Raw genomic sequence first — 26030 nt, 5'->3', positions numbered from 1 at the left:
AGAAATGAAGGGGAGTTGAGTTTGTTTGGTTTCTCTCTCTAAAAGGGTAAAGGAGGGAGAAAGTTTGCTTGGTGGGATTGGGCAATTGGGGGACCAAAGAAAGTTGGTGGGGCAAACTGAGTAAGAATTATTGCTACTACTACTACAACTCTTAGCTCTACTAGCATTGGTGAAGCTAACATTAATTTATTAAAAATTGGGTATAATCTATTAAACTAAACTAGGTTATAGGAAGAACTTTTATAGACAAAGAGAGTATTCGTGTTGACAAACATTGATAACGTATTAGCGTCCATGGTTTTCAATAAGAAAATAAATAAATAAAGCCCACTGTAAGTTTTCGCTCACGTGAATTAGTCTTCAGGTCTATTAATGTGTGTTATGTATACAACCGTTGTGGCATCCTAATTAATTCTACTCGTTTTGAAAACACGAGAACTTGACGAGTGTATCAAATGTGATTCTTGGCCTATTTAGGCATCAAGCATGTTGTTACATATATGATCCATATTTGTTGTTGAAGAAGTTCTCGCCCACACATGAAATAGTCTTAAGACATACCTATTAATGTGTATATAACTAGTAATTAGATTGTTCTAATCAAATTACTCCTTTTGAAAACACGAGAACTTGGTTAGTGCAGAAAATGTGATTATGAGGCACTAATTAAGCTTGTTGCTGCATAACTTATCATATTGTATTTGTTGTTGAAGAAGGTCCCACCCGCATGAAATAATTTTCAAACCTATTAATGTAGGGCATGTTCTCATACGTTTATTTCAATCTATTAGAACAGACCCGTAGTGTATGTAACCGAAAATTAGACTGTTGCACAGTGTTGACTAAAATGCTCATTTCAAAAATGCAAAATCTTATTAAGTGCGGTCAATGTGATTTTATTTTAGCGCATTAAGCTTGTTGTTACATAACTTATCAAATTTGTTGTTGAAGAAGTTTCCACTATTAATTAGATCATTATATTGTTGTAATGTCCTAATGTATACTACTCCTTTTAAAAACACGAGAACTTGTTGTGTGCATCCATTGTAATTTTGGGGCAATAAGCTCGTTGTTACATAACTTATTTAATATGTTGCTCTAGTAACTAGTAATTGTTTTGATTTAATCCTTTAATAAAATAGGCAAAATAGTGTGATAGTTTTATTAAGAATATATCTTATGTTGTGCATGCAGAGTAAAATATCTGTGTGTGATTTGCTTACTTGTTAAGCATGAATTTTTATATTTTCAAGTAGTAATATGCCAATTTGGTACTTTATGTTTAGAGTGTTTTTTTATTGGATTGATCTCAAATCTTTCCTTCCTATCTTTGGGAGTAACAATAGCAAGAAAATGTATTATACTCCTTACTACATGTACATCCATCTAGGATTTTAAATTATTTTCTCTATGTGAGGCGGGTGATGCATTTATAATTTAAAACATATATAGCGTATTATGGAAATGATCGAATTATATCTCTACACATACTCCGTATCAAAATGTTTATTTATTTAAGAGTAATGTTATATGTAGCCCTAAAGGATATATATAAGCATTAAATATACTCTAGAAAATTGTATAAAATTAGGAATTCATGACAAAAACACGCGAAAATCAGTGTTATTAGTGTTTATATTTTGATGATTTCTTAACTTTTTACGATTTTCAAGTGTAAATTTAATGCTTATATGTAGCCCTAAGGGCTATGTATAACATTTTCCTTTATTTAATGGTGATCGAGTGAGTGAATGTATGAGTTCACCCTTTAATCATAGCGTTATAACTTATACTTCAATTAGTAAGTCCGGATTATACTACTAGCGCGAGGAAAAAGGTGATATTGTACTTGTGACAAACTGAATCGATTAGAATTGACTATTTACCTACACGGAGTTTCAAACAATGTCCAATAATTATTTTTCCTTCTGATAATTGAAATAGTGAAACACAATTATAGAGTTTTTCGGTTTGTCTTATAAAGAGCTAAATAGCATTCATCGATCTTATCTGTGTTTTGAAATATTTTTATGAGATCAAAAACATATTGGCAATATCTAATTTAATAATTAATCTAATGATATTTTTAGTGGACACTTGAAAAAATGAACATAATCTAATAAGATTTGAATACTATATATACTGCATATATTCTGGAATGGAATTCCTTTCATACTTCCAATCAATAAGTTGCCGAATATGGTACTAGGTGAACAAATGTTGATGACGAGGCTTCCTCAATGTCTTACCTATTGTTACACCTTCTTTTTCTCCGTAGAATTAATTGTTAACTAATTTAAAAGGTGCTTTTTATATTAATCCGTCTTTCTATTATAATCGCGACATTGTATTTTCAATGTCTCTTATACACACATTTGAACATTAATTATAATAAGCATCGAAATCAGAACAAGGTTGTTATTAATTTGGCCTTGAAAAAACAATTTTATGTCAACAAGTAATTGCGACTTAAGAATGATACGTGAAAGCGGAATCGTTTTTGTTAGTGGACCAACTCAACCAAAAGCTTAAGCTGATGGTTGAGGCCCAGGAATATGTTTTATACTCTATCAGTTTTACATACTACCAAGTACATAATAATCATAAAAAAATTCAACTTGTATTGTAAAGAAAGATTGTTTGTTATAGTTCTATCTCAACAAGTAATTGCGACAATTATCTAACTAATGAAGATTTAAGCAGTTTGGTAAAGAAGTACTGTTATGGAATGTGGTATATCTTTCCTTTCACTTTCAAAAATACAGGCAAGTTATTTAAGATCTCGTCTAAACTCAAAAGTAGATTTAGTAGGTAAAAAAATTGATACAAGTATTAGATTACAAGTGAATGTATGACTCATTGACTCCTCATCATGATAAAGTACGTTGTTAATCAATTGTTACCATGCATATTACTAATTGATTAAAAACTTAGAAAAAATAAATGGGAAATTCTCAATGGTAACACTATATTTCTTAATTTTCTCAATGGTAAATTGTGAAAATTTTTATTATCTTTGGTAAACTTTAATTAGATATAATTTTCAATGGTGACATTAATGAGAAAATTTAGTAAATGGTTAACCATGGTTAGTGTTTATTTTAAATAAAAACTAAAATTCCTAAAGTGCCCTTACTTAATACACTCAACTAATTAAATATTAAATTTTTTTAACAATATAATAATTTTATAAATGATTTTTTTTATACAAAAAAAAAAAAAAACAAAAAAAAACCCACTTCTTCTCTTCACTAACCCCGACACCCCCTCCCCCACCAGCCCTGCTCCTCGGCCACCCTTTTCGCCGGCGGCCAACCTTTCACTCCAATTCCTCCTCCTGATCCACGCACCTTCTAAATATTAATCCATGATTTGCTCCCAAAGGCCTAATTGTAGTCAATCGAAATTAATTTAATCTATCGATCTCCAATAGCCCCGTGATGAAACTAAATTGAATTTGAGGGGTCGAATGGTTGCTTGATATCGCTGCTGTTGCGAGTAACTGCGGTGACTGGTTACAATTGGTGGTGGCCGTAATTGATTTGTAGAAGATATGAGTGAATGCGAGGGCAAATGACTCCTCGGTGGAGTTGATTAATGGTGGTTTCGGACTGAATCGAAAGCAGGACTGCACGATTGTAATGCGCTACTGTGGCCGGTGGGGCTGCGTGGAGTGTGTGGGTGAGCTGGGTGGTGGTGCAAAGGTGCGAGAAATAGGGGAGTGTTGGTGGTTAAGCGTTGATTGTGTAATGTAGCAGGAGAGATGCGGGCTACTGTAAAACTAGGGAAGAGAAAAATTTGGAGCTAATATTTTAGGATAGTGGGCTGGACGACGCCGGTACAGGGAATGGGTGGCGGCGTGGTGTCGATGATTGGGAGCCGACAGTGGAGGGGTAGGGCAAAGGGTGGTTGGGTTGTGGTGGGGGAGAAGGTGTTTTTTTTAATTAATTATTATAAAACTTAACCATGATTAGGTTTATAATTGTATATAATGATATAAACATCATTAATATCACCATTGGATAATTATAACAAATTAGAGTTTACCGAGGATAATAAAAAATTTCACAATTTACCACTAAGAAAATTAAGAAATATAGTGTTACCATTGAGAATTTTCCAAAATAAATTACCTAACATGGAATATGATATATAACTGCATTGAAATAGTTAGTACGTTTTGGTTTTGATACTTTATAATCTCCGTTATTTTGATAGTTTTTGTGATTTGTAAATATGATAAACACAGTCATCATGTAACTTTTATTAAAATAATATCAATGTATATTTTTATAATATAACTTTTTATAATTTTTTATAGTACCATTAAATGGTGTAATGGTACAAATTTTTTTCTAATGATACAAATAATTATGTAAATGGTACATACAAAATTATTACATCATTGTGAGATATCATAGTCAATTAGTCATAATAAGACCCTATTAAAAAAAATAGTCATAATAAGACAAACTATACTCTAATGGTATTAACGCTTGTTTTGTTCACCTTTATTTCAGGTGTAATAAGTTTAGTTTAGTTCAAATAAACAAGCGTATGAAAAATAAATCCTGATAAGGGTTACCCAAATACAAGTTTTAATAAGGTCTAATAGCTTAAAATAAGTTCAAATAAATTGTATACACCATTGATTTTTCAGTTGACATAAATCTCTATTTTTCAGGTTTGTCCGCACATTATTTGGGGGATTTTTATTTTTATTATGAAAAATGTGCATTCAGACAATTCTAAAAATAATTTATAACAACTACTTCGTATAAATCTAATCAAATTAGAGGTAGAAAGAATTTCATAAATTAATGGTTTTTTTTTTTTTTGTGAGAAATGAGTACAATAAAATATATTACTCCATGGAGTTAGGACTTATTTTGATTTATTGAATTGAGATGAATTGAATTAAATTGTTTACAGTATAAGAGAAGGAAATTATGAACTGGCCTGAGCTGAGATGAACTGAGCTGACCTGACCTAAATGTGTACCTTTTGCTCAAAACCAATTAAATGTAATACTCCTAGTTGAAATAAATGAAGTAGTAATAACTTGCTTTGTAAGCACATTAATTAAAGGTTGGTACTTGGAACTCATGAAAATTGATAATTGTGCATTTTTACTAAACAAAGAAAAAATCTTCTACACTGTACTCCCCAATCTGATGTAATTTTGGTTTTTTTGTTAGTTTAGCCATTTCAATTTTTAAGTTCCCAAAATACCCCTGTGTATAAAATACTTTGTACTGTATTAAATCTGTATTTTGGATTCATGCCTCAATTGGATGGGCCCACGTGACATTTCCTGATTCCTACATTTCTTTAATTGACCATTATTTGACCATCACATGGCTACTGTAAGTCACCAGCTAAGCTTTTTTTTTTTTTTTTAAAAAAAAATTACTCTTTTTATTTGAAGATTTTAATTGGGCAAAAGCATGTTGAAAAAAGCCGAAAGACCGTGTGAAAAGGAAAAAGGAAATTGAAAAAGGTTGAATCCCCAAAAAGATTTGGAAGAAGATTTGTCTACAATATATATAGTGCCTCCATGTCCTCACTATATACTTCCTTCGTTTTGTTAATATTGCAACAAGAAGGAAATTACGCATCCCGAAACACCTTTTATATGCTAAATATCTATAATTGTGTAAGAGTAAAAATTATAAAAAGTTGATATTGTGAAAGTATTTTATGAGACGAATCCAACAAGATCTCACTTGACTATATTTTGCTTAACGTATAACTCATATTATATGGTCAAACAAGAGTGATGAATAGTGCAAAAAGTCCATTGTTGCAATATTAATAGAACGGAGGAAGTATATGTATACACCGCGTTTTTTGTGCGGTTGCACGGTGCGGCAAGGTGTCATATCAATCCCCCATCAATTAATCTCACTTAAGTAACCCCTTTAGTAACCCCCCAAACAAAATAACCCCTAACTGACTTAGTAACCCCTGATCAAGTAATCCCCGACTGACCTAGTAACCCCGACCTAGTAATCCCTAGTAACCCCTGATCGACCTATTAACCCCAAGTAACCCCTAACCGACTTAGTAACCCCTAACATGAACCAACCTAGTAACTCCTAACCTAGTAACCCCAAGTAACCCCTATCCGACCTAGTAAACCTTAGTAACCCCCTACCTAGTAACCCCTGACCGTAACCATTAACCCACACCCAAACCCACCGTAACCACCACCAACATCAACCTTTATCAACCGCCTTCCTCAAAACCTTAAACTCCAACACACCACCACCAACTCTCATACCACTAACAACCATTAAAATTGTTTTTTAAAAAATAAATCGAACAAATACCTCAAAATTAATATTGGCTTCGAATTTCACTTGAAATATGGCTAAAAAGGCAAAATTCGATCAGCTATAAAAACTCTAGATCTAGAGTTTTCATGGCTGAATTTGACCTTAAAACCTCTAGCTTATTTTTCGGCGACGGAGTACGGGGAGCTTCCTTACCCCCTACCACCGCTGCTCCATTTAACTTGTTTAATTTGAGTGGGCTAACTAAAGAAGATGAAAATAGGAGAGAGATAAAAGAGAGTTCATGAAAGAGGTGTGTTTAGGTGGGAAGAAGAAAACTAGAAAGAGAATAGAAGATAGAGAAAAGAGAGAAAAAAAAATTATATTGCTGTTGACCGTACGGTGCAGCCAGCCGCATAAACTTTGTGATATATATATATATATATATATATATATATATATATATATATATATATATATATATATATATATGAAGTGTAATAAATAGGTCATATTCTGATACGATTATTTTCAGTTTAGTTCAACTGTAATAAGTTCAGTTCAGTTTAGCTCTAATAAGTTCAGTTAGCTCAGTTCCGTTCAGTTCAGCTCCTAATTTCCTTCTCTTATAAAATACAGTCCAGTTCAGTTCAGCTCTAATAAGTTCAGTTCAGTAATAAGTTCAGTTCAATTCAGTTCAGCTCATTTCAGTCAATAAGAACATGCCCTAAAATTGTCACGGACAAGATTGGAGTGAGTAAAACTTAAAATCCACCCCTCAGCATGGTAAATATGTTTTTATTCTCATCCTCATCCTACCACCTGTGAAATTGGGACCAATGGGACAAGATGGGGTGGGTCTCTTATTGAGGTCCGCCCACTAACATCCTTAGTAATAATCTATCCGACCTTTACATTCTATTTTTAATCCTTTGTACATAAGTACTTGGTAGTCCAGGAAGGCAAGGGAATCTGGAGGATTTCTCTACCTTTATAATTTGACTTATGAATGACTTTTATAATACGCGTTGATATAAAATTATGTTTAGATGGTTCATGCTATTATCTAAATATCGGATGCTATTGATATCAACAAAACTTTTGAATTTGCTGGTATAAACAAAACATTATTTTGGTAACATGATAACACCATATAAAGTACAACTTAATACTAATGCATGTTAATTGAGTATTTGAGAATATTTAATAGAGACGAACAATTCCTAAAGAAACCTCTACCCCTAGTTACCATTATTTAGCAATATTTGACACATTAAGGACTTGTTTGGCTTTCTCTTAAGGTTTTTAATGTTGGTTGTTTAACTGTTGGCTGTTAATAAATATGTTTCGTAAAGTTGGTTGTTAGTTGTTTTATATAAAAATGACTTTTAAGGGCATTGATATATTTAATTATCTTTATATAATATGCATTGCAAATAATATCAATAATAATTTTGGTCAAAAAAAAAAAAACCTACTGGAGGGGTATAAAGGTTGGATTTTTAAGGAATAAAATAAAGGTTGGATTTTTGTAAGGAAAAAGTGCAAAGGCTGGATTTTTCTTTTTCATTTTTCCTTTAATTAATTTAAACCAGAAAATCTCATTCGCCAATTTTGCTTACGTGTCATTTAAATTTTTTTAATTCTACCACTAAAATTAATTACCTTACATGGCGCTGGAAAATTTAAATTCTACGTGGCTCTCTAAAAACTCGAGAAAGCCCGTGTGATGCACGGTTATTTGATTTTTTTTTTTGGTATTAATGTGCTAAAATTTGTTACATATTTAGGTTAAATTCCTAATATTAAAAGATAATGTATAATATTTAATTAATTTAAACTAAAAAAAACATTTGCCAATTTTGCCTATGTGGCATTTGAATTATTTAATTCTAAAAGAAATTAATAATCTGTTATTTAATTGGCTATAACAAAAATTTTAGTGGAGTTTTTTCCCGACTTTTTAGAAAGTCACGTAATTGCTTTAATTTTTTCAGCGTGCCACGTAGGATAATAAATTTTAGTGGTAGCCAATTAAATACAATATTATTAATTTCTTTTAAAATTAAATAATTTAACTGACACATAAGCAAAATTGGCAAATGAGATTATCCAATTTAAATTAATTAAATATAAAATATTATCTTTTGATATCAGGAATTTTATCTAAATATATAACCAATTTTAGCACACACTACACACACACACACACACACACACACACACACACACACACACACACACACACACACACACACACATATATATTAAAAAATTCAAACAAACTGTACATCGCACGGGCTTCATCTAGTATTTTTCATATTTATGTGATTAAAATTGTTATTATATTAATTTTAAAATATTAGATATAATTCCTAATCTCAAAATTAATATTTTGTATTTAATTAATTTAAATTTAAAAATCTCATTCGCCAATTTTGCTTACATGGAATTTGAATTATTTAATTTTAAAAGATTTTAATAATCTCTTCTTTAATAGGTTACTACTAAAATTTAAAATCCTAAATGTAGATATTGAAAAGTATGAAAAACAAAATATAATTAAAGGCATGGATGATTAATACTTCCTCCATTTTTTATTAGATGCAAAACTTTTAAATTTATGGACTCATAAGCAATATTGGGAGATGAAGATATATAGAGTAGAAAGAAAAAACGGCCTATATGTAGGAGATTATAGGTACTACGCAGCAGAAATATATGAATCATATTCATAAAGCACCTAAACCAAGGATCTCATGCATAACACATAAAGAAGTAAGAATTATACCTTTGAAGCGTGATTCCACAAGTGATCGAACAAGAACGATAAGGAGAACAAGAACCCCACGTGTGATTCCTCTACTTAGTCCACGAGCATGGATTAAACCTCCACTAATGCCAGTTAGTTGTGACTGAACACTTCAATCAACCTTCAACGGAGATTCGAGCCACGAACACACCACAACACCACCCACACGCCACCACACGCGCCACCCATAAGGGAGGGCCGTACGGATAGGGAGGAGAGAGAGAGAGAAAGTTAGGGTTTTGGGATGCTTGGTTGCTTGTGTGACAATTTACTGTATGTCAACTGTTGTATCATGCAACCCTAGGCATGGTTTATATTTATAGATCATATCTAGAAATAAAACCATGTCAAGTCCAAAACCCATTAGACTCTTCTTATTATCCAAGCCCAATTATCAATATGGTATGTCATGAACTCATGAGGCCCAAAAATGGGCCTCTAACTTGTTTAACCCAATACTCTTATGTGTGACTTTGTAGGATCCATTCTATAAGGCTTTGGACCAGCATTAAGCTAGCCCAAAGATCAATGGAAAAATTGCTCCCATTAATCTGAACTTTGCCCCATCCGCCGAAATTAATCCAAACTTTCGTTTATTATCTATCACTCCCAACTTTAGGGGGTATTAATTTCTATTGCACCCAACAAGTCAGCCAACCTGATGTAGCAGGTTACCTAGACACGTGTCAACACGTGATAGGTCCAAAAAAATTTTAAAAAAAAAAGAAAAAAAAATTAAAAAAAAACCTACCAAACCCAGCCCCCTACCCTTTCCCGGAAAACACGACACCCCCACCCCCACCCCGCCGGAATTTCGGCCCCCTCCCCGAAAACCTCTCCCCCCGCCATCGGAAACCGCCGCCCAGCCACCCCACCCCTTCCCCCACCCCCCAAAACCCCTCCCTTGCATCGAACACCACCCTTAAAACCCCAGATCCGCCGCCCAGCACTCCCCTTCCCTCGAAATTCACCCATTTCCTTCCCCCACCCCCGAAAACCCCTCCCCCGTTTTCGGAAAACAGCGCCCATCCATCCCTCACCCTCGAAATCCATCCCTTTCCCTTCCCTCACCCTCAATTTCACCCCTTCCCACGAAAACGACACCCCCTTTCCCCGTCAATTAGCCACGAAAATAACTATGCTAAGGTTGTTTCCGGGGTCTGGGATGGGTGGTGGAGGAAGGCCGATGGTTTTTAGTGGAAGTCGAGGGTTTTTCGACCGTTTTCCGGTGAAACTGAGGGTCGGGGTTAGGGTGAACGACGATTGAGGGTGGTGGTGGTGGTGGAGGTGGTTGTGCGTGGTTTTTTTTTAATTTGTTTTTTTTAAGCCTATCATGATGCGACACGTGTGCAATTAATCACAAGTCAACAATGTTTACCTGATTAACCGGTTGCAAGTCATTTGGGTGCAATAGAAATTAATACCCCCTAAAGTTGGGAGTAATTTCGGCGGATGGGGCAAAGTTCAGATTAATGGGAGCAATTTTTCCAAGATCAATTGTCATATCTAGCACCAAACATTGACGACCCTATAGAATGAACTTATTATCTCCATAATAGTGATCCTTGATATATCTAGTAATTGCACTTATCGAAGACATAACTCTTCACTATACTCATATGATATGAGAAATGGAGAGAATTTATTAACCAAATAGTAAACTCATCTAAAAAAGTTTCAAATGTAGAAAGTGATGTATCTAGAAAACGAAGGAAGTAGTTAAAAAGAAATGCACACACAATATTTAACAGAGAAAAATTTCCAAAAAAAAAAAAAACAAGAAACAATGTGCAGTCAAAGTAAATCCACTATACGAAAAATAAATTAGTACAATGTATAATAGGATCGCTGTATTGAAGAATGATGTTGGTAGATAGTTGGATATTAGCTTCCAAGTGATGTTCTTAGAGATATGAGATGTCGGAAAATATGTGTGATATTGTAGGGAATATTTCAAGCATCCCACACTTGAGCCCCAATGTAATCATACAATTAAGCATGGTGCTGTCCAAAGGGAAGTGAGTTAGAGTAAAGAGTCGCCAACAAGTTTTAGAAACTTGTAAACCACTCACAGGCTGAAGTTTACACTCCTTCACGATCCATGAGATCGCTAACTCCATAGTGGTTTGGAACCATGACTAGATATTTAACTCCATAGTGGTTTGGAACCATGACTAGATATTTGGAGATGAAGGTACAAATCCAACCTAAAAGAGATTAAACCTGCCCTAAAAATAAGCCTCTACTTTATTCTTCCCATATTAATGTTTGTTTTCTGATTAACATACAATCATTAGATTAACCCTAAACCTGTTTAATCTATGTTGGTTGAATATTAATGCACAAATAAAACTATTATTGCCGATTACTTGAACTATAATCATAAAAGATTATTAATTATCTTATTAAGCATGATTACAAATACAAATTTCGTTTAATCCTGCAAGAGAGGGCGTGATCAAGCAATAACAAGAAATGTATCAAGCAACATAACAAATTATCACCATCAAAATAATATTCTCAATCTCATCAAAGCATAAAAATATTATTAGCAAGATCCTAGGCATGAGACTAACAAGATTAATAACAAATCCTAGCATGTCACTAAACAATAAAAATCAAAGCTTTATTCCTGACATGATAGAAAAAATTGGAAGAAACCTAAACATGATACTAGAAAGCAATAAATAACATCCTAACATGATAATAAGAATCATAAAGACATCCTAACATGATACTAGAAATTAAAATAATCTAGGCATGCTTTTCTAAAGAAATTAGCAATTAAAACAATTAACTTACTTTGTTGTCTTGTATCTCTTTCTAATAACAAAATACACACGTTAGTAATTTCAAGGAAAATATTAAATAATAAATTTAATCAATGAATTGAAATAAGATTTGGGACCAAACCCTCAGAAATTATCACAACTAGAAAACTGCTGTTTTCCGACGAAAAAAATCCCTCGAAAACACGTTGTTTTCCGTCGGAAAACCTGTTTCCGACGGAATTCCGTCGGAAACTGTCGTCGGAGAACCCTTTGTAGGAAAATCAGCCTTTTCCGTCGGAAACACTTTTCCGACGAAAATTCTGACGGAATCCTTTCGTCGGAATGCATTTTTTGGCACTAGAAAAGTCCGTCGGAAAATTCCGACGAACACAAATCCGTCGGAAAATTCCGACAGAATTTCCGTCGGAAACTGATTTTAAGAAATTAAAAAAAACACGCCACGCCACCAGGGGCGCGGCGCATCACCACCTCAGAACACCACCAACCCTAAGCCCAAACCGCCACTCCCTAAACTAACCAAGATCCATCCACCACCACCACCAAACCCTAACCCAGACCCACCCAAATCACCCACTTATCATCATCAAACCCTAACCCAGATTCACCAACCACCACCACGCACCCTAACCCAGATTCACCAATCACCACCACCGCACCCTAACCCAGATTCACCAACCACCGCCACCGCACCCTAACCCAGATCTTCCCAAACCCTCTTCCCCAGCCTTACCCTAACCGCACCACCACTCACCCTAACCCAAACCAGACCCACCCCCTAATCCTAAACGACCATTTCCACCACCATAAAAAACCACCACCGCCGCCAAAAACCACGAATTTCAACCAAAAAACAAAAAAAAAAAAACTACGAATTTCAACCAACAACCAAAAAACAAAAAACAAAAAAAAATTAAAACCAGAAAACATACCTTACCAACCGAAGCTTCCAATTTCAACCCGAATTTGGTTTAATACGGCTAAATTCGACCCTGAAACCTCTAGATCTATAGGTTTCAGGGTCGAATTTGGCCGTATAAACCATTAATATGAAATAGCAAGATAACTAAGGCGCGGCGCCGGTGAGAATTGAGAAAGAGGAGGAGGAAAGAAGATGAGGAGAAAATAAAAAAAATAAAAGAAAAAAGGGAGAGAGGAGACCGGAGAACTGAGAAGTGAGGAAGAGGAGAGGAGAGAGAGATAGAAACTCAGAGAAGATGGGAACTCAGAGAGATAGAAACTCAGAGAACTGAGAAGTGAGGAGAGGAGAGGAGAGAGAGATAGAAGAGAGGCGGAGTGAGAAGAGAGGAGAGAGAAAGAGAAGTTTGAATATATATGGTGGGAGGGGCGCCGTTTTTAATTAGGGTTTGGGGGGTTTGTTTTTTTTTTTTTAAAAAAAAAAAATTAATTTCCGTCGGAAACTTATAATATTCCGTCGGAAATTTTTCGACGGAATATAATTCCGTCGGAAACTTTAATTTCAGACCAAATATTCCGTCGGAAATTTCCTACGGAATAAAATCCGTCGGAAAACACTTACTTTACGACGGATTTTCGACGGAAATTCCAAATTCGTCGCAAATTTCCTACGGAAAATAAATCCGTCGGAAATTAAGTGTTTTCCGACGGATTTTCATGTCCGTCGGAACCGTTCCGTCGGAATTAGACCTTTTTCTAGTAGTGTATCAACCTTTCACGTCTATGGCGAAGACAACTTCGAACTTAGTTAGGTGTCTAGATCTCATGAATGCGGAATTTTGTAAAAAAGGAAGGAAGGTTTAGAAAGAGGGAAAAGGATAAGCTATTGCTTGAGAGAATTATTGATGATTGTTAATGAGTAAAAAAAAGGGAAATACAACCCTATTTATAGAGAAAATAGTCCGGAAACGATAGAAAAGAATTAGAACTTGAATCGGAATAAAACTGGCTCCACGACAAGACCCAACGCGAAACGACATGCATCACGCATGGCGACAGGATCTGTCATCTAGCGACAGGTTTGTCGTTTGGCGCTGGCTGAAAGATAAAACGCGCTTTTGTACGGAATCCTTTTCTTAATATAATTAAGCAATTAAACTCCGTGTTTAGCAATTTCAAATCAGATTTATCATAAAACACTTGTTTTATTTTAAACCAAATTCTTATTTTCTAAAAAACCGTTTCAGACCCAATTTAGTATTTTGGCTATAACTTCCTCATTATTCATCGTAATTTGGGCTTATAATTTATTGTTGGAAAGCTCTTTGCAAGCCCGACCCAACTACACTATTGGAACCTTGTCATGGACGAAGCCAAATTGGACAGGCTATTTTCATAAAATAGAGTAGACTTTTGAAAACAGAAGAAAGATTTTTTATTAAAGTAACCGCACCACAAGACTTTTCACACTTTCACTTCGTTTGATAATCAAGTGATGTGAAAAGTATTCATCACTGGGTTTGGTTTTTTGGGAGACATATTTGGGTGTCTATAGATATATTTTCCGTTTATATCTTATTATCAGAATAATATGTTTAGGTTTATTTATGTTAAGAAAATATTTAGTGAATACATCGATAGGATATATGGTATATCTTTTTAGGAAGATTATTTTCTATCTTATGAGCGTATGTTTTATATAAATACTCAACTTATTGATGAATAATAATAAAGCAATACAAACCATTATATTATATTTCCTCTCTAATTTAGCATGGTATTAGAGTCAGGTTAAATCTTAGAACCGTTCACAAAAATTTCCCCCCTGCTAGTGGGTTAGAAAATTAAACTCACTAGCGGGATTCATAAATTTTAACAAAAACTTCCGTTGTACAATTTTTATTTTTTTTATTTAAACAAATAAATACACGTTCATATCCTAAAAAAAAATTAGACGTTCACTAATAACATTACATAAAAATTATGACCAAAATTTAGCTAGTATATATAATGTAATTCTGAATAACTGAACCTATCCACAAGTTGTTGTGAAACTCGGTTACATCGCTCGCATCAACAATGATGTCTCTAGCTAAATTTTCTAGGATCGTTCCTGACTCGTGAACTTTGATTGTTTTATTTGAGTAATGAGAAATCCAAAAATCACCATTTGTGTTCCGATTGATGTTATCTTGTCGTCCTGAAAGCTAGATAAATAGCTCGGCGGTTCCAGCTTTAGGAACGGTAAGCCAATACTTTTGCACTTGATATGTTGTTGTTTCTATAACAAGAATAAAATCTTAGTTGTTGCTCAATGCAAACCCCATTTGCAAAAGAAAGACCTCATAGAGTCGTAGTATAACAGTTACACGTTTGGTATTGGGATCATATATTAGCAATCTTCCACTTCGATCACTTCTATTAATTGACTGAAATTTCCATCGTTGATAACGAGAACTTGTATCAGTATTATACACATGATCGGTCTCAAAGTCGATATCTAAATCACTTATAAAACAAAATTTAACTCCTCGGCACTGGTTTTTCTTATATTGTATTATATTTTTCGTATATATCTTATTATGAGAATAATATATTTAGGTTTATTTATATTAAGATAATATTTAGTGAATATATCTTTAGGATATATGGTATATCTTTTAGGAAGATAATTTTCTATCTTATGAGCGTAGGTTTTGTATAAATACTCAACCTATTGATGAATAATATAATAAAGCAATACAAACATTATATTATATTTCCACTCTAATTTAGCAAATATCCAACACCTTACATATATATAGGTGATCATATCTTATAAGCGTTACATATATATAGGTGATCATATAGCGTATGTTTATACAAACCATTTTATTATTTTTCCACCCTAATTTAGCAGATGTCCATCACCTATATATATATAGTTGCTTAGAAATTAAACTTCTACATACATACTTGCTTTAATTTACATAATTACATAAATCTAGAATCTTCATGAGCATTCACCAATTTTAGATATTTTCACAATTCTCCGTCAATTTCTCAATATACATACTAACATATATACTAGAATTTTTTAGACACCTGGAGACATACTCCCCTTTATTATATTAGATTATAGTATAATAAAGAAAAAAAAAAGTTTTTCAACATTAGAAACAATGAAACATTTGTTGTTTGTCTTAAAAAAAAAAAAACATTTGTTGTTTTGAAGGGGTAAGGTGGTCCTTAATCGGACCATATAATTTCGGGTATAGTTCGGATTTAGATCAAGTAAATCAATATTCGAGTCGCCCACTTTCAATCCTCAGTGTGACGACCCTTTTGGCGTCCAGCGTTCCTAGTACTCTAGTAGTAGTCACTTAAAAAGTGTAATTATGCGACATGCTCAAAATCGCCATTGCTAAAAGCCTGAAACCTCAATATTGGGTTCAGGCTCGAAGCTTAAAAATGGCGACTGATGCTGAGAACAAAGTCCACCATCACTACGCTCACACTGACCCTTGCAAGGACTTGCGATGGACAGCCAGGTAACCCCTTTTTCCCCATTTCCAACTAACCCAATTTTATTTGTAGCTCTTTTTTATGAATATGTTGTTGATTTTGCAATTTTACTTCAATTTGTTTGTAAAAATCTGAATTTTTCATCTGGGTTTCATTAATTTTTTGTTAATTTTTGTGGGTTTTGTTGAATTATTAGTTTTCTTGTTAAATTTGTAGGGAATGTTACCAGTTTATGTACTCAAGGCCATGGAAATCAGTAAACGATTATTATTTGGATTTGGTGAATGGGCGTTCTTCTTTGGCAGAGTTATTTGGACACAAGGTTGGTCGTTTATGGTTTGATTAATTTTCCTGGTTATGTATTTGGTTCAATTTTTGAACTTGATTGAGAAATTTTCGCTCTTAGGCGACCGTTCTTTACAATATCTTCATGTAGGAGAATGGAACTGTGAATTTCTCAAACTTCATATTATAGGAATGGTGAAATTTGAGAATTTTAGAACTAGTACAAATGTGTGTGTTTTTTTTTTGGTTTATAGAGAGCCACTGGGAGCAATAATGTTGGTGAGATTCGATCATTCTTGGCTTTCGGCCTAGGATCAAATGAAGATGTGTCACATTTGTCATTGTGATTTATCGTTGTATAGGGTTCTTGGTGTTGATGTACAATTTGTGAGCATTATATTGTGTTGAGGAACTTTGTGTTTGTAAATATTTATGTCATCAACTTAACCATATAACAAAATTATAAGAGTCGAAACTACGAGTTTGAGTTCATTTCACTCACTAACTGTTTTCAATATATGTACCATGGCTTGTATGATAGCCACGGGGCAGTAATGTATAGTGGTAATGGAAATAAATTTATATGGTATTAGTTTAAAGAAACTCTCATGTCAATGTCCATGTTAATGCTTTAGCTTATTCGCCTCCAAATGTCTTTTATTTTTTTTCCCCTTAAGTTTTTGCTACCATACATCACCACTTTAGAGGTGGTATTAGGTAGTAAATAAAAGTTAGTGTAGAAAAACATATGTTTTCGGATGAAGTTTCATTACCATCAACTTCCAAAGTGGTGAAACTTCATCAACCTCCAATACGTTATGACTTTTTTGCTCAACTAATGCCATGATAACCTCAAACTTGTAGTTAAATTACTTAAGCACAAGCCTTGTATTCTCATTAGCATCCATTACCATCATTAGCTGGACCTACCACATTCATAGTTATGACTCGAGTTGATTTTTCTTCTGGTGCTAAGACTAAATATTGAATTGTTTTGTTGATTGCACTGATTGTTGATGTCGCTTGCTGTAATATGATGATACAGTTTTAGGAAAGTGTTTCAGTAGTCTCCTAATTATTTTTGCGCTCATGTTTAATATATGTTTGTTGAATCATGACAAGGATGTGGATGACATTGTGAAGAGTTCTGATGAATATGCTCCGGAGAATAATCTCCCTGATGATCAGTCTGGACGATGGGCGAGAGTGACTTATAAGATAGTAGTGTCCTATCATGGAGAGTACTTTGATGGTTGGCAGAAGCAGCCTGGATTAAACACTGTTCAGGAGTATGTTTCTGTTACTTTGTCAGGACTCTCATAAATATGAATGTGTTGCATTATTTTTATTCACAGATTTTTTTCCCTCTATTTCGTCTGGCGTTAGATCAGCTCCCTCGGCCTTAAAGAGTCTATTATTTGTTAGTTTTGTCTTCTTCATTTTATGTCTCAGACTTCTCATGCATATACTCTTTTTATTCAATCTGTCTCAAAATTTAAAGCCTACCTATGTCTCTGGTAACTCTGATATCTAGTTGAGTTCATTTTTGGTGGTATAATTTTTTCTAGAATACTTGGTTTTACTTTGGAATGTTCTATGTTCCATAAACAAATATATTAGGTTGACCAAAGCTTCTCAAAAATTATGAGCTACTAAGGTCCAATTGGGAAAAAAAAAAGAACGGAGAAGCAAACTACATGTAGGAAGAAGTGACTTTAATTTCTAGATGGGTTAGATATTGGCATTTCTGTACTGCTTATTTTAACTGAGACCCAAACAATGAAGGAATGTGTCATTTATGTTGTTTGTTGAATTCTAGATCTCATTTCTAATAAAGTTTGAATGCATGGTGAATTTTGGAAATTTGGAATGTGAATATGTGATCCTCTCCTTCAGTTGAATGTGATATCTATTTATTTCTTACTTCATGCAAATTTTCGGTTTTGAGAATCAGCTCTTCCCTACTTTACATGAGCAGATTGGTTGACTGATCTTTTTCTCTCTGCATTTAGTTTCAGACTATGTATGATTAGATTCAAGGACTTTATTTGATAATCTTTTTCGGATAAAATATTTGGCTTCCCTTGTCCAACCCGCTTCCTTTCTCATTTGATTACCTTCTCTACTCAAAACAGACCTGTGGAGAGGTCCATTGGGATATTTGTGGATGAAAGGAAGGCTCAACAGAGGAAAAAAAAGGGTTTGCCAGTTGAAGGGATGGTAGTTGTTGCTGGGCGAACTGACAAAGGGGTGACGGCACTTAACCAAGTTTGCTCATTCTGTAAGTTGATTCTTGACATCTCTACCATTCAGTGATAACTTCCTGCTTACCCGAGTAAAGATTAGGGTAGTTGCATCGATGTACACATTATTCAGTTTTTTGGGCTAATCTTGGGCTATGATTGCTTTCCTCTTGTATCCATTATCTTCATATTGCTATGCACTCACAGTTTATCTTTAGTGTGGTCTTGCTAGATAATCCTTTATTTTAGTTGTTAACAAGTTCACCCTTGTTTTGAAGTATCTAGTAAAGTAAACAAGCCGTGACTCTCAATAAACAACCATATATTTGATAATGAGCCGAGCTTGTATATAAGAAAAAGCTACTTTATAATAAAACTTGTTTATGAACATGGCGTGATTTATAAATGTGCTATTTGCTAGCACTATTACCTCCTAAACGAATCAAGCTTGAATAAAATTATGAGCTTTGTTCGGACTTGCCTAAGCTAAAGTGCTTAGCTCATCTTGCCTCATTTACACCCTTAAAAGTAGGAGGAGAAAGGGCCAAACAACATTAAGAAGCAACTATCACACCTGGGTAGCGGGTATAGATTCCCCTAGGTTCAAAGAGGTCCAAGTTGTGCAACTGTATAGCAAAACATTGAATGTTTGAAACACATTTGAATGGTTGTTTACAAGAGACAAAGGTATCCATCAATGTTTGATGAAAATTGTGTTTGGCATGCAAGTATTTTTCACAATGGTAGGCTTTTTTTTTTTTTTTTTTTTGAATTAACTTTTGCGTTCCACAAATATTGCACCATGTTGACAATATGTTGATATAGCATGACTATATTACTCATTACATATATATCACAATGATAGTCAAAGGAGAGCATGTGAATAGTGTAAAAGTCAATATGGTGCAATATTTTAGAATGGAGGAAGTGTATCATCTATAATCTTCGTCACTTGGATAATGATCACTATTATTTGAATATATTGTGACAATTTTCCTTATTATTTTCTGGTTTCAAACTTTAGTATTGTTTTTACCTTCTTGCCCTTTATTTGTCTTTGACATTATTTGTAAGAAATTATGCATTCCAAAGTAACTTTATATAGGAGACAAATTATCATTTTATTCATATTTAGTCATTACTTGATATTTTGAAAAACTGAGTATGGTTACTCATCATTGCATTGCGACCATATTGTAAAGCATTGTAGTGAATATTATCCTCATCACTGAATCGCGAAAGGATTGTGGGTTATTGTGACTATGATAATAGTCCACAACTGCCAGATACCATCTGAATTTACCGCGATTGTGACCACATCTGGTATTTAAACCTGCTCCTAAGGGACAAAGGGAGTATCTTATTAAGATTATTGGAGCAAAGTGCTACTTAATTATGGGGTGCCTGGATAATGCGCAAGATAAATGATGTGAGGTTACCAAAATGGGTTCAAGTTAGATGATAATAAGCAAAATAATAAAACTGGCTTGCTTAAGTATTAATACTTAAGTCCTTGATGACTTAGATTGAAAGATGTTCTTGGTTTTTGGACTATGTAATTACATACTATCTCGGGTTTTTTTTGTTACAGATACTGTTGATATGTAGATTAAGGAAATTTTGAAAAAGTTTGGTGGATGTAAGAGAGTGAAATGGTGTAGATTTTGTTTGATAGGAGGAGTGAGATAGTAAAGGGGGTTTGTCAAAAATGTAATAAAGTAGAAGTGAGTATATTATTAAAAAAAAAAAAAAAAAGACCGGAAGGTTAGTAGAAGAAAAAAGGAAGTATTCTCAACACACTAGGCACTGCCACTAGGTTGCAGACACCTTGTAGAATAATTTCTTTGTTTCCACTATATTTATGGCATACATCTTCTTTGAAGTGGATATTGCTCATTGTTGCTCCATGGTGGCATAAATTTTACTGTGACATCACAATAAGAAAAATAAAATAAAATTTGAACTGGAGGTTGGCTAATCCAAAACCTTTCATGCAGTGCATATTCTCAGGTGTTTGTTATTGGTAGAACATTGTCTGTTTTTTTTTAAACACTTCTTTCTAAGGTGGTTGGGCTGATCTTTCTGTTGCATCACCCTGAGTATTATGCGTTGGAAACCTATCATGTATTTTGTTTTTTGGTTTTTTTTGGTGAGATTACACGACCATTAGCTTAATTATCTAGAGTAAGGGAGTGAGAAATTAAATTGGTTGATCTAAAGTATCAGATAGGTTTTGTCAAAGATTAATATATTATACACAGTTTTGGTCAATCCTGTTCCGCTTATCAAATACACTTATTTACTCTGTTGGGTGGTGCAGGATTTTTCTAATCTTATATCTAAAAAACATTGCTTGCAGACATTTGCTTCATCTCAATGTTTCTGTGCTTCTTCCTATAATTTCGTGCTGGACAAGATATTCTAGTTTCCTAAAGAAGAGGTGGATACTCCCTCTGTCTCCAAATAAGTTGAAATAAGTTGCGTGGTTGCTTTTAACCCAGTATAAAAGTATTGTTAAATGTTAATAAAATTGGAAATAAAAGAAGGTAAAGAGAGAAAAATAAAGACAAAGTGGGTGTAGAGAAAATACAAGAGAAAGTGGGTAGTAGAGAGATTGTAAGAGAAAGTGGGTAGAGTGACAATCATTAAAGGAAAGTGCAGCTTATTTTGGAGGTGTCCAAAGTAGGGATTAATGTAATTTATTGTGGGATGGAGGGAATACTTTTTTTTTTTAGTAATTTTTTTTTTTTTAATTTTTTAATTGTACTATGAAAGTGAGTAACATTAACTATAATCTGCAAAAGTGTGACTATAGTTTCCTATTTCTGATTCTTGGCTATGACTGATGCATTTTGTATGGCATGTCCAGATACTTGGCGAAACGATGTCAATATTGAGGACATTAAGCATGCCATTAACTTAGCAGCACCCGAGAAACTCCGAGTTGTATCCGTGTCTCAGGTAATACCTTAAAGAAACTTCTCAATACATGCCCTTCTTGTTTGAGAAAATTTAGCTGATTATGACTGTGCATGAATGTGAACCACTCAGTTTATTGTTGAAGGTATCGCGTGCTTTTCATCCAAATTTTTGTGCCAAATGGAGGAGATATCTTTACATTTTTCCATTGGGGGAAGGAGATCGCAGGGAACAAAGTAGTGAAATAGAGGAGACAGACATTTTGTGCTCTGAAAAGAGTCAGAGATGTGGAAAAAATGAAATTGCTGAAGATGATCATGAGGAGAATTTCAAGGACCTTTCAACTGAAAAAACGGAGTTTGATGGGGTAAAGAAACCAACATCCTTCTCTGTCAGAAGAGTTGATCAGCTTTTACATCAATTAGAAGGAAAGTTACTTTCCTATAAAATGTTTGCCCGAGACACCAAAGCTTCAAGAAACACGTAAGTTTCTTTTTCCCTTTTGGCCCCCATTATGTGGCTAGCCTGTGAATCTGTAAATTATTTATGTCAATTAACTATAACTGCGTTATGAGCCATACTAAATTCTTCCATTACAATATTTCAGCGGACCCCCAACAGAGTGTTTTGTGTATCATGCTCGAGCAGCTGAAGTTAGAATACCTTGCTCAAATAAGGTTACCATTTTCAATTATGTTCTTTGTTTTTGTTACGCGTGGGAGGGTTTATTATTGTATATAGCAATGCTAACATGCTGGTATAGAGGCACTTTTGCTAATCGTATATTTGTATGCCTGATTTTTAGAATACGCATAAAATGTTTACTATTTGTAGTCCTATACTTATACGATTTATTTAATCATAACTCATTCTTTTTGGCTTGATGAAAAACCACATTCTTTTAATTATGACAAACTGACTGGCGAAAGAGTCTTGGTGCTGTATGATGGTCCTGATTTGCGTGCTACACACACGAGCAAAGAAATAAAATAGGATGAGTATTGGTGTCATCATAAGCTGACATAGAATAAGAAAAGGTCAATTGTTATGAAGTAAAAAACAAGATGAACATGAAGCTTTTATTAAAAGTTCTGAAAAAAAAGGGGGCAACACCATGGCATAGCTGCATAGGTGTATTTTTGGTGCTGACAAATGTGAATATGTCATTCCTAAGGGGTAGTGTTTGCTTTGTAAATAATTATAGCTTTAAGAATGAGAGACCAGGCTTATAAGTAAGTGTGAAATTCAAGTTGAGAGGGGAGTGTGGACTTGGGACATTGGAAAAATTTCATGAAGAGGATGGAATAAAGATGGAGTATGAGGATGGCTGGTAGTTCAAATGAGGGATATTATTATGGAATGATGAGCAACTTTCCAAGTCACTATCTTAGTGAAAGGAAACATTGGGAGATTTTAAAATTTTTCATTACTTAAGAAATATTGAATGGTAATGGTGGATGAGGAAGATGTGAGTATGAGTGTATGACCAGGCCTGAAAGTTAGTATGTGTTGAGTAGTTCCAATATCTCTATCATGAAATCTGCTAAAAGAAAATTCTTTGGTGACTGAGCAGTATCTGTCTGTATTTGCTAATAGGAGGTTTTTCTTCCTTTCTCCCTTGAAGAGAGTTCTGGTGAAGGTTGAGTTTTGAGGGTGCTTCCTTCGCTTTCATGTTGTGGTGATTATTAATAGTCAATACTCTTCTTATGGTGAGATATGTACTTTGATCATGAACTTGACATGGAAAGTTAACATTACATGGTGCATTTGAGGCTGGTCGGTTTTTGGTAAGATGTTTTTTTATAAGATAACTGCTAGAATCACAAGGGGAAATGAATAGCAAGTATAGTCATATCATCCCTGTCCTCGCAGGTTGTTGGTCTGTCCTGACTCTCTGGTGATTGTCTGTGGAATGTAATACTGCCCAATTGCCCATAAAACTATAGGAGGCAAATTGCCGTTGTGAGTGGTAACTTGTTTTACTCAAGTTAACGTGTGATTTGTGAACCATTTTTACTCAAGTTAACGTGTGATTTGTCAACCAGTATAAATTGATAATTATAAAATTTGTGAACTTTACCTGTCAAGCTGTCGGTGTACCTGCTCAAAAAATAAAAATAAAAGTGACAATATTAAACTCTCCAATTTGGTTGGGGTTGGGCATTTGTTGATCCAAATAAACATATGCATTTAACCTATAGGTTACTCAGACCTGTACAATCAATTATTGACCTGTACATAGTCTACCTGATCCATAACATCTATTCAAAAGGTCTTAAACATGTAATAAGAAAAATAAAAAAAAACTTTACAAGGATTTATGAGTGTTAGAAAAACACACGCTAAAAAATCTTTTGGTATCTATCTATCCATTATTATGCTTGAGATCATGTAAAAAGATTCTTTTGTAAATGCTAATATTTTCTATTGTACACAGCTGACTAGTTGTTCCAACATTTTGAATATCATGTTACCTATACTATCATTCTTCTTCACAGGATCATGCAGATGGTATGAAAGTAATGTGCATTGAGCTTGTTGCCAACCGTTTCTTAAGAAGGGTAAATACTCATAAATCTTTATCTTTGGTGATTTCATAGTCATCAATTAACTAAATCCCTGGAACAGTAAAAGTGTTCACAAATGTCATATAAAACCCATGAGTTTGCAGTATCTTAAATTATTGAGCTGTTTGTGCACCATCTGGTAATGGTGCAGATGAGAAATCTACTGGATTCATAGCAAGGATCCAAAAGTTTATAGAAGGGCCTTGTATTTGATGATCATGTCATGAATGAATGTACTACCAGAAAGATTTATACGAAGTAACTTTTGAGCTGAAAAATCAGAGGTTTAAATAAATCTCATTTCTAAAGCATGGCTAGCTTTCTAATCTCTCCTTCATTACTTCATAAATCTATAAAATCATCCATGCTTGTAACATAGCAATACCTGTTATTAAAAAAGTGGAGCTCCATAGTTCTTTTGTTGGGTGTGGTTGTATGGTTCAGTTAAAGGAGCTCAAACTAGGATATGAGAATATCTGAATAGCACCCTCGCCTGGATAAAGTTTGTTGGAAGCTTTCAAATTTCCTTAGTAGTGCTTTATGATTGACTTTTCCCAAAATATCTTTAGGATCGAGCAATGGGAAGAGTTTGAGAATGATGTGACTCTTATATAGAACTTTTGTTAGTTAAGCTGTATCATATTCTTAATAATGAAACCATGAGGGCCTTAAGGGTTACAACTCTGCAACAATTTATTACAGATGAAGTTACTTTGTTTTACTGCGACAAAACCTGTTTTGCTCAAGTCTTATCTCATGTGATTGATTCAAAATACGTTTTCTTCAGTATAAATCCATCACCAAAGATGATATTCCTTAGCTGTGCATCATTTGATAATGATTTACATATTGCAATTTCAATGTCCCATGAATCCCATCTTATCAATGCATGAATTTTCCGTCTCTTGTTAAAAGGGGTACATATGTTTGTTCTTTAGTATGAGACAGTTATACTCATCTGGAAATCCTGCTTGCTGACATTCTTCCCTATTGATTGAGTAATGTGTTGTGTGCGTACTGTAGATGGTTCGTGTTCTTGTTGCAACTGTAGTTAGAGAAGCAGCCGCTGGCTCAGAAGAGGATATTTTACTAAAACTGATGGAAGCTACGTGTAGACGGGCTACTGCCCCTCCTGCCCCTCCAGACGGTCTCTGCCTTGTTGATGTTGGGTATTCCGATTTTGATCCACAAAAATGCTTCATTTGTTAAGGTATACCAGTTGTATTGATGATAACATTTAGTGTAACCTCCCTCATTTACCCACACTCCTGCCATCAATTGCATATGCTGCTAGTCTGCTACTACATACTTTATTGAAGAACCATTAATTGAAATCTTGGTACTTTATCTCATTTTAACATACGAATTTTCTTGCTACTTTATCTCTTCAAAGATCTGTCATTTATTTCATCACAGCCTGAATTTCCTGTTTTTTAGGTAATCTGACAGCCCTCATATCATATTTTACTCTGTCGTTTGACCTAAGAGTTCATTAAGATGTAAGAGAGTCATACAAGTGATACAACCCTAAGTTCAAATTAATGTATATCACAAAATCATTGTCCATCGAAGGGGAATTGGTATAGTCCACAAGACTAGAGGCCGATTATAGACGACTTCAAGTGCCAGAAATTCATGTAAAAAAAAGTCCAGAATAGCCTAAGTTAGAAAAGAGTACAATAATATCTGAGATATAGTTTAGCAAATGACAAGTATCA

General features: G+C 34.1%; 1 protein-coding gene across 1 annotated transcript; it reads left to right on the top strand.

Moving 5' to 3' along the window:
- Window positions 1–16065: 16065 nt before the first annotated feature.
- Window positions 16066–25753, top strand: LOC145556229 (uncharacterized). Its single transcript, XM_081617882.1, has 9 exons — window positions 16066–16324; window positions 16515–16620; window positions 17706–17872; window positions 18719–18864; window positions 21696–21787; window positions 21891–22228; window positions 22353–22422; window positions 24244–24306; window positions 25336–25753. Exons 1-9 carry the CDS (start codon window positions 16179–16181, stop codon window positions 25519–25521), a joined length of 1314 nt encoding a protein of 437 aa, XP_081474008.1. The 5' UTR covers window positions 16066–16178; the 3' UTR covers window positions 25522–25753.
- The last annotated feature ends 277 nt before the right edge of the window (window positions 25754–26030 follow it).

Source organism: Chenopodium album, chromosome 8 (assembly GCF_948465745.1).
Source record: "Chenopodium album chromosome 8, dcCheAlbu1.1, whole genome shotgun sequence".
NCBI classification, from domain to species: domain Eukaryota; kingdom Viridiplantae; phylum Streptophyta; class Magnoliopsida; order Caryophyllales; family Amaranthaceae; genus Chenopodium; species Chenopodium album.
Note: the sequence above shows the minus strand (reverse complement) of the source record. Positions and strands in the feature narration are given on the sequence as shown.

Bases quoted from the DNA above. Each gene is read 5' to 3' on its own strand.
- LOC145556229 (XM_081617882.1), top strand. From the start codon at position 16,179: ATGCTCAAAATCGCCATTGCTAAAAGCCTGAAACCTCAATATTGGGTT. The intron at 17,873-18,718 runs GTATGTTTCTGT...TACTCAAAACAG, and splicing joins GGATTAAACACTGTTCAGGA to ACCTGTGGAGAGGTCCATTG. The intron at 21,788-21,890 runs GTAATACCTTAA...TTATTGTTGAAG, and splicing joins GAGTTGTATCCGTGTCTCAG to GTATCGCGTGCTTTTCATCC.